Source organism: Nicotiana tabacum, chromosome 18, assembly GCF_000715075.1.
Source record: "Nicotiana tabacum cultivar K326 chromosome 18, ASM71507v2, whole genome shotgun sequence".
Taxonomy (NCBI): domain Eukaryota; kingdom Viridiplantae; phylum Streptophyta; class Magnoliopsida; order Solanales; family Solanaceae; genus Nicotiana; species Nicotiana tabacum.
The window spans coordinates 147,123,960-147,131,760 of NC_134097.1; the positions used below are offsets into that span (position 1 = coordinate 147,123,960).

General features: G+C 34.7%; 1 protein-coding gene across 1 annotated transcript; it reads left to right on the forward strand.

Annotated features, from left to right (window-relative positions):
• The first annotated feature begins 1,907 nt into the window (after positions 1-1,907).
• LOC107802693 (uncharacterized) lies at positions 1,908-5,762 on the forward strand. Its single transcript, XM_016626232.2, has 4 exons — positions 1,908-2,537; positions 3,021-3,188; positions 3,418-4,174; positions 4,790-5,762. The coding sequence occupies exons 1-4, from the start codon at positions 1,992-1,994 to the stop codon at positions 5,728-5,730; spliced, it is 2,412 nt and encodes an 803-aa protein (XP_016481718.1). The 5' UTR covers positions 1,908-1,991; the 3' UTR covers positions 5,731-5,762.
• The last annotated feature ends 2,039 nt before the right edge of the window (positions 5,763-7,801 follow it).

The window sequence follows — 7,801 nt, forward strand, 5'->3', positions numbered from 1 at the left end:
CCCATCGAACTTAGTAGATCTAATCTTTGTTTATTCATACTAAGTTATGCAGTTAGTAATAATTAATTATATTAGTGTTGACAATCCAACCTACATTAAAACCCTCAACATAAATTTCAAGAAGCAAGATTGAGATCATGGTAGAAGAATAGAAGTTTCTAGATATATTTTTTTTCTTTTTTTTTTTATGTCCAAAAGTAAAAATATTTTCTTTGTAATATTTCTTTTCAAATGACTTGAAAGACTAAGAAATGGCATAAAGCATCAGATATGACAATTGTTTTCATAATAACATAATCTTCAAAGAGATGTAAATTTCGGACAATAATATCATGATTTTGGTTTAACATACCAACCAGCACTAGCTAATACAGTAGTAAATGAAGTTGCTAGTGCTTGAAACTATTCTTAGTGGATATTCTTGTAATCCTTTAGGCACTGTACCCTTATTTACTTTGAATCACAAGAAAGTACCAAATGTATGTACGATAATAAGCCGCCTCTAGAATTCTTTAGGGACGCAAATGGGAAGCTTGTGGGCCAGAATTTGAAATTTATGAGTTTTACACTTGCCGTTGAACCTATAATCAGATGCGGACGCACATGATGAGTTGATGGATTACTCTTACTCGAAAATTTCTGCAAAAACTTTATATATACTTGTACATGTCTTCAAAAATAGTCAGATATTAGCATAGACTCCCTTACCAATCTTTATGAACAGTGATAAGTTTATATTAAATTTTATGATGTCTCCACTACCGCCAAAACCGGAGTCCGCCTCTGCCCATAACTCGTCTTAATTAGTTATTGAGTTCGCAATAATATTTTATACATAATTAATGGATTTTCTAATATAAATACATAATTATCAAAACAAAAGATACTTACTTCTCTCTAGCTCTGCCCTGGGTGCTGCTAACCAACAAATTGATAATGGTCAAGGTGCAGGTTTTCAACGTATTGTCTTGACATATGGGTTTTGGACTTATGCACAACAAGCTTGTTTTCTACACTGATGATAAGGTGAAGATTGAGCTATTAATTGGGGGCAAAAAGACACTTTCTTTTGATGCTCATCCTAAACTGTTTTGTAAATATATGTGAGTCACTCATTGTGGCTAACCAAAGTTCTATATCCAAGTGCCATTTCATCAGGAGTACCACATAAATACGTCGTTACACATAATTCCAAGCCGTACCACAAGCTTTTTAAGGTCACATGAAGAACTCGTATATGAGTCAATCTCAATAGTTTTCATGGTACAGATGAAAAGATGGACTACATATATGAACACGTCCTCTCACGTACGAATCTGATTAGTTTTCATAGTCCAGCATGTGAAATTCTCTTTTAGATAACAGGGTGGTGATAAGATTCGAATTAGAACCACTGTCTGCTTTGATATCATAGTGAATCATATACATATCTCACCTAATAATTTAAGCTGTTAGAAGAAAAAAAGACTTTAATTTACTTAATTATGTCTCAACCTTGATTTTTAAATGAATGAAATGGATGCCTATAAGGATAATTTTAGGAACGAGCTTGCTCAAGGATGTATCAATGAGGATTAGATAACTAAAAATATTGATTCTCCTTTGTCTTTTAAAGTTTTACTTCAGTGTAGCATTTTCTACTGACCAAAAAAAAAAGACTCAGATCATGACGAAATCCAGAAAATAAGTTTAAGGGTCATTGTCAACTCATTTATAAAATCTTCTTATCCTCATCCATATATTACTAAATTAATTAACTCATTCACCCTAAGTTTCTCATAGAACGTTCTTGGCTGGCGTAGCCTTCCACTTTAGTACCCCAACCCCACAAGGATCCCACCACTTCTCACGTGCTGTCCTACAAAATCCAACTCTATAAAAACCTTTCTCCTGTCCCAATTTTTTCCACTCATTCGAACGTCACAAAATAAGGAATTCAAAGCCTTAACTGAACTTAGCCAATACTAGAAAACGTCATCATCTCCTCTCCAATGGCAACCTCTAGCTTCGAATCCAATCGAGCTAGAGCTGTATGGCGGACGTGCCTAGCGTCCGCCTTTCGGACCGCCTTAGCTTGCTCCATAGTTGGTGTAGTCACCCTTTTCGGGCCAGAATGTTTCAAGACTCAAGTTGCATTCCCAGCATTTTCCTACGTTACTGTTATTCTTGTTATAACTAATGCAACATTAGGTGACACTTTGCGTTGTTGTTGGCTCGCGCTTTACGCCACGGTCCAAGGTGTTTGTCCTGCGATATTGAGCTTGTGGTTGATCGGCCCGGCCCGGCTCACGGCCAGTACCACGGCTATTGCGGTGGCATTGAGCGCGTTCGTCGTGGTGCTACCCGAAAACACTCACTTGATAGCTAAGCGCATAGCGCTAGGACAGCTTGTTATTGTGTACGTAATAGGTTATATTAATGGTGGAAAAACTGAACCGGTTATGCACCCGGTTCATGTTGCGGCTAGCACTGCTGTTGGAGTTGGGGCTTGTGTTTTAGCATTGCTGTTACCCTACCCAAACCTTGCTTGTTGTGAGGTGAGAATTAGAATTATTTCTTTGTTAAACTTCTCTTTAATTCTCATGGTTGTTGAAAATAAAAGTAGTAGCGCGCGCACTAGCGGTATATCGAGTTTAAATACTACTAATCACTACTTGACTAAATGTTATGAAAGTTAGTGTGAAATGCATTATTACTCGTTTCATTTTCAACATTTGCATGCACTTTCTCTTCAAAAAAAATCAGTATATCTTTACACTATCAATATAATTTAATCTGCGCATAACGGGTTAGCTGAGTTGGTTGGGCGAATCTAGGACCGATTCCCCTCACCAGCAGTCTCTCAGTCAGAGCTCGTCGCACAGGGCTTGCCTAGTGCGGTTTACATTTTCTGTGTGGTGTGCGATTACCTAGTGCGTATATATATATAATCTCTATAGTCTTCTACAAGAGATTATATATATATATACATATACTGAATAAATATTTTATTTTAACAAGATTTTGGTTAATGTTTATAGGTAAAAGAGAAAAGCAGGCTCTTCGTAGAAAATGCTTCGGAGAGGATTAACCTGTTTGTGAAGGCATTCTCAGCTGAAGACAAAGAATCTGCACTTGCTTTAATTTCTCAAGCCAAGTCCTTAGTTAAAAATGGACCCAAACTTCTCCAAGCTATTAAATCCAAACAAGTAAGCTCCCATGATAAACTACTACATGTTTAACTTATGTTGTTCGGACTAGCAAAAATACCGTCGCATGCATGTCAGATTCTCCAAATATAGTGCGTCTTTTAAGGATCCGTTACGGATGCAACAACGTTTTTGGAGAGTCCGAACAACATAGTTATTAACTACTATTTCAGTAGTAATTCTAAGTTAAATTTGTCCTCATATTTTTTGTAAAATAATTTTGTAACAGGAAAGCATGAAGTGGGAACGATTTCCATTCAAGTTTTTAAGACCATATGGGGACAATCCAGGAAATAAATTTCAAGAAATTCAAACACCGTTAAGAGGAATGGAAATTGCATTGGAAAAATCTCCTCCATTTCCACTTGATATTCTTAACTCAGAGCTAAAAAATGGTCTAGAAAAACTAAGTGATCACATTTCAAAGCAAGTCAAAAACATTTCCCTTGAGTCAGCAACTGTCCCAGAATCAAATGCAGAAAATGCTGAAAAGTTCCTCCAAACACTTCAAACAATTCAACCAACAAAAAAAGATTTACCCTCTTTATTCTTTCTTTTTTGCCTAAAACTCCTGTTAAATAAACCAATTTTCCTTTCATCCAAAAAAGAATCCAAGAAACAAGAAGAAGAAGAAGGATTTATGAGTAAGACATGGACCAATTTGGCAGTTACTATAAATAGCAGAAGATTTATGGCTGCTTTCAAACTCTCACTTTCTTTAGGCCTTGCAATTTTCTTTGGATCTATTTATAGTAAGGAAAATGGATTTTGGGCTGGGTTGCCTGTTGCTATAAGCCTAGCAGCAACAAGAGAAGCAACATTCAAAGTTGCAAATGTTAAAGCTCAAGGGACAGTGTTGGGAACAGTATATGGTGTCATAGGATGTTTTCTCTTTGAAAGATTTGTGCAAATAAGGTTCTTGTCCCTGCTTCCTTGGTTCATTGTCAGCAGCTTTTTGAGCCGTAGCAAAATGTACGGCCAAGCAGGTGGGATTTCTTTTCCTTTTTTTTTTTTTTTTGTGGCTTTGAAAGATAAAATTTATATATATATTATAGTACTAAGTTAAGATTAAACTACAAACATTTCTAGTGAAATTTGTCCAACGCAAAATATTTTAGGAATCTTAACACAATTAAATCGGCTGGTTTCACTGTATATTTTTTCTAGCCAATATATATCGATTATATACTGATTATATATGGTTATATACATTATACATGAACTATAAATATAGTACATATTCGTCGCCTATTCTTAGTTTGAGCATATGGGCGATTACAATAACAACATACATATTATAATCCTACAAGTGGGATTTGGGAAGGGTACATACTACGTACGCACACTTTACTCCTGATGTGAGGTGGACGACTATTTAGATTTATTATTGAGTATTTAAAACAAAAGGGGGCAGGGTATTTATGAACTCAAAAAAAGTTCTTCTTTGTTCAATCGAACCATTATTTTTTATATGGAATATAGGTATACAAGTGAAAAATTATTAACGTGTCAACAAATATTAAAATCAAAAGTTTAACGTATTAATTAAGTTTAAAATTTTGGCTATGTCTCTGATCTTTTTCATTTTGCTTTGTGCTTAGGTGGGATTTCTGCTGTTATCGGGGCAGTACTAATTCTAGGTAGACAAGGATTTGGTCCCCCAAGTGAATTTGCCATAGCAAGAATTACAGAAACTTTCATTGGATTATCATGTTCAATTATGGTGGAAATTTTGTTACAACCAACGAGAGCTTCTACATTAGCCAAAATCCAACTTTCCAAGAGCTTTGGAATTTTGCATGATTGCATTGACTCAATAAGTTTCAGTTCATATAGCAAAAATAGCTTAGAAGAAAGCCAAAAGAAGCTAAAATTCCACGTAAATGAATTAGGAAAATTCATTGCGGAAGCTGAGGCAGAGCCCAATTTCTGGTTTTTGCCTTTTAGTAATGCTTGCTATGGTAAGCTTATGGGGTCATTATCAAAAATGGTGGAATATTTACTTTTTGGGTCACAAGCACTAAGATTCCTAGAACAAGAATCTGAAAAAATAGACAGTAATATGTGGAAAGCAATTGTGAAAAAACTAGATGCTGACCTCATGCTTTTTAAGGATTTAATTGGCTCTTATACAAAATGTTTTGAGGAGGTTAGTTTGGTAAAATCACTTGTGGTACTTGACAAGGAATTTGAGAAGAAGAAAGTTGCTATTGATCTTGAGTTGGGAAAATTACCAACCCCTTATAATATAAGGTCTTTAAATGAAGAGGAAATTGAGGAAAACTTAGTTTCTTTTCTTCAACATTCAAATGAAGTTGTGGATGTTATATTAAAAGGTGGTGAAAATGATGAGAAACTCAAGGGAGAATTGGTTTTAAGTTTGAGTGCATTTGGTTTTTGTATGGATAATCTTGTGAAGGAGACTAAAGAAATTGAGAAGGGAATTAAAGAACTTCTACAGTGGGAAAACCCCTCATGTCATGTAAATTTGTATGATATTTCTTGTAAAGTACGGGCTTTAGCCAATACTGAAACAAATTGAAGATAATGATATTTGAAATTTGATTGTTGAAATAAGTCTCTTCTTATAAATTTCTACACTTGAAATTTCTTCTTCATAGTGAACTTTTAGGTTTTTAAAATTACCAAAAAGAGTGGATGTAGCAAATTTCAAGCATGAATTTTTAATAAAATATGGTATACTAAGATCATTTGATCAGTCTAATGAAACTCCATCCAGAAGGCTAGGCTAGGCAAAGATTCATTTGATTTTTCGTTGAGTAAGTAATTAACTATTGAATCAAGGGCACTATTCAATATTTATGGAGTATGGGTGTCAACATATAATATTGGACCAATTTTAGAAAATACATACATAAAATACCTAATTTGATCGAGAGAGATGGGTTAAAATTTGAGGCAACGTATTGTTCAGAGGCAGATCCAGGATTTGAAGGTGGCGGGGCACATGAGTAAAGTTTTTCAACCAGTATCCTCATCGGGCTTTAATTAATCTTAAGGATTCCAAACAAAATATATAGTCGTTTTCAACATATATACACTTATATATTCAGAATTTTTGCCGAAGTTAACAAGGACCGGTGTCCCCTCTTCTACGTGAATATGCTCGCCTCTGGTGCTGTTACATGAGTGTGCAGCAAGCGATATGCCAAGTCATGCATGGCTATTTAGTTGACGCACTTAAAAGACGGTTGAGGTATCTAGTTGGCTCAGTTGAAATGTCTATCTGGTCGTTTCGGTAATAATATTCACATAGAGTATTGACATATGCAAGATTTTGTACATGCACACATAGGAATCCTCCTTGTTAGTGCTAATTAGTGGCTCCGCCACAGGATATTACCTAATTAATCTCCATCATTCCATGCATGTTGAGCTCCTTCATTTGGAAGAAACGACCTTTCTATATCCAGAAGGCTAAGCTGATGAACTATTAGGTTTTTAAATGTTCAAATACCAAAAAGAGTAGAAGTAGCAAATTTCAAGCATTTTTAATACAGTATGTGTAATACCCTTTATTAAAATAAGAGCATTTACCTAATTACTATAAAAGCAAATTAACAAAAAAGGAACAAGTGGGCCTTAGCCCAACGTAAATAGCATTAGGGGAAGGGAAATAGGTTAAAGAGATTTGGGGAAAAAGTTTTAACCAACTACTTTTGGAGACCAAAAAAATTAATGTGAGATCGGTGTCTCTCTTTCGAGTGAAGGAACACAGGGAGTACTCAACGCAAATTCATACAAAGAACGGAAAAAAAATTATGAAGAAAAAAAACAATAGAAAGAAAGAAGGGAAGAACCAAAGATTTAAAAAGCTATGAAGATCATCTTTTCAAGAAGCTTTCACAAGCCTTCTCTGGAAATTAGAGGAGATGCGATTGAAGGGAGTTTGAAAAAGGAATTTTGGCAGCAAGATCGTAAGAATAAAGAAAAAAGGGAAATTCTTGGCTCTTCTTCAGTAACGCCTCACGCAGGGGAACAAATATATAGAAAACCAAGATTTGAAAGGTAGTTCTCTAACTCATGACCATGAATTTGACTTTTATATAATATGGGTAAGCTAAATTATGGATTAGTTGAATTTCTCATAGCATAGATAAATAAAAGTTGAAGAATTGATTTTCAAATATGAACCCTAGAGGGTTTAGTATTCTAATCTAGTTATGAATTAGCATGCACAAGGAAATTAACACGAGGTCGATATGATATGATTATAGATTGATTGAAAGGAGTCTCATAGACTACTCGAGGTGGCAGGCATGGTATTTAGACAGGAGTACTGTGAGTAGTAATCTTACCGCAATTTGTGTTTTCATAACCTGCATGATTTATACCTTATTTTGAAATTAAAATGTGTTACCGAATATTTGAAAATTGCATGTGGGATAAGTCTTTTATTTGATATGGTACCGAACAGTTTACTTGAGATGTTTACCAATTAATCTAAATATTTTTACCGTTACTAGATATGTTTTACCGTTACATGAGATGTTACAGTTATTTGAATTATTCTCACTGTTACTAGACATATTTTACTGTTACTTGAGACATGATTATCATTACTGAAATAAAATTACAAGATTTGATAAGAA

Bases quoted from the DNA above. Each gene is read 5' to 3' on its own strand.
- LOC107802693 (XM_016626232.2), top strand. From the start codon at position 1,992: ATGGCAACCTCTAGCTTCGAATCCAATCGAGCTAGAGCTGTATGGCGG. The intron at 2,538-3,020 runs GTGAGAATTAGA...TAATGTTTATAG, and splicing joins CAAACCTTGCTTGTTGTGAG to GTAAAAGAGAAAAGCAGGCT. The intron at 3,189-3,417 runs GTAAGCTCCCAT...ATTTTGTAACAG, and splicing joins AAGCTATTAAATCCAAACAA to GAAAGCATGAAGTGGGAACG.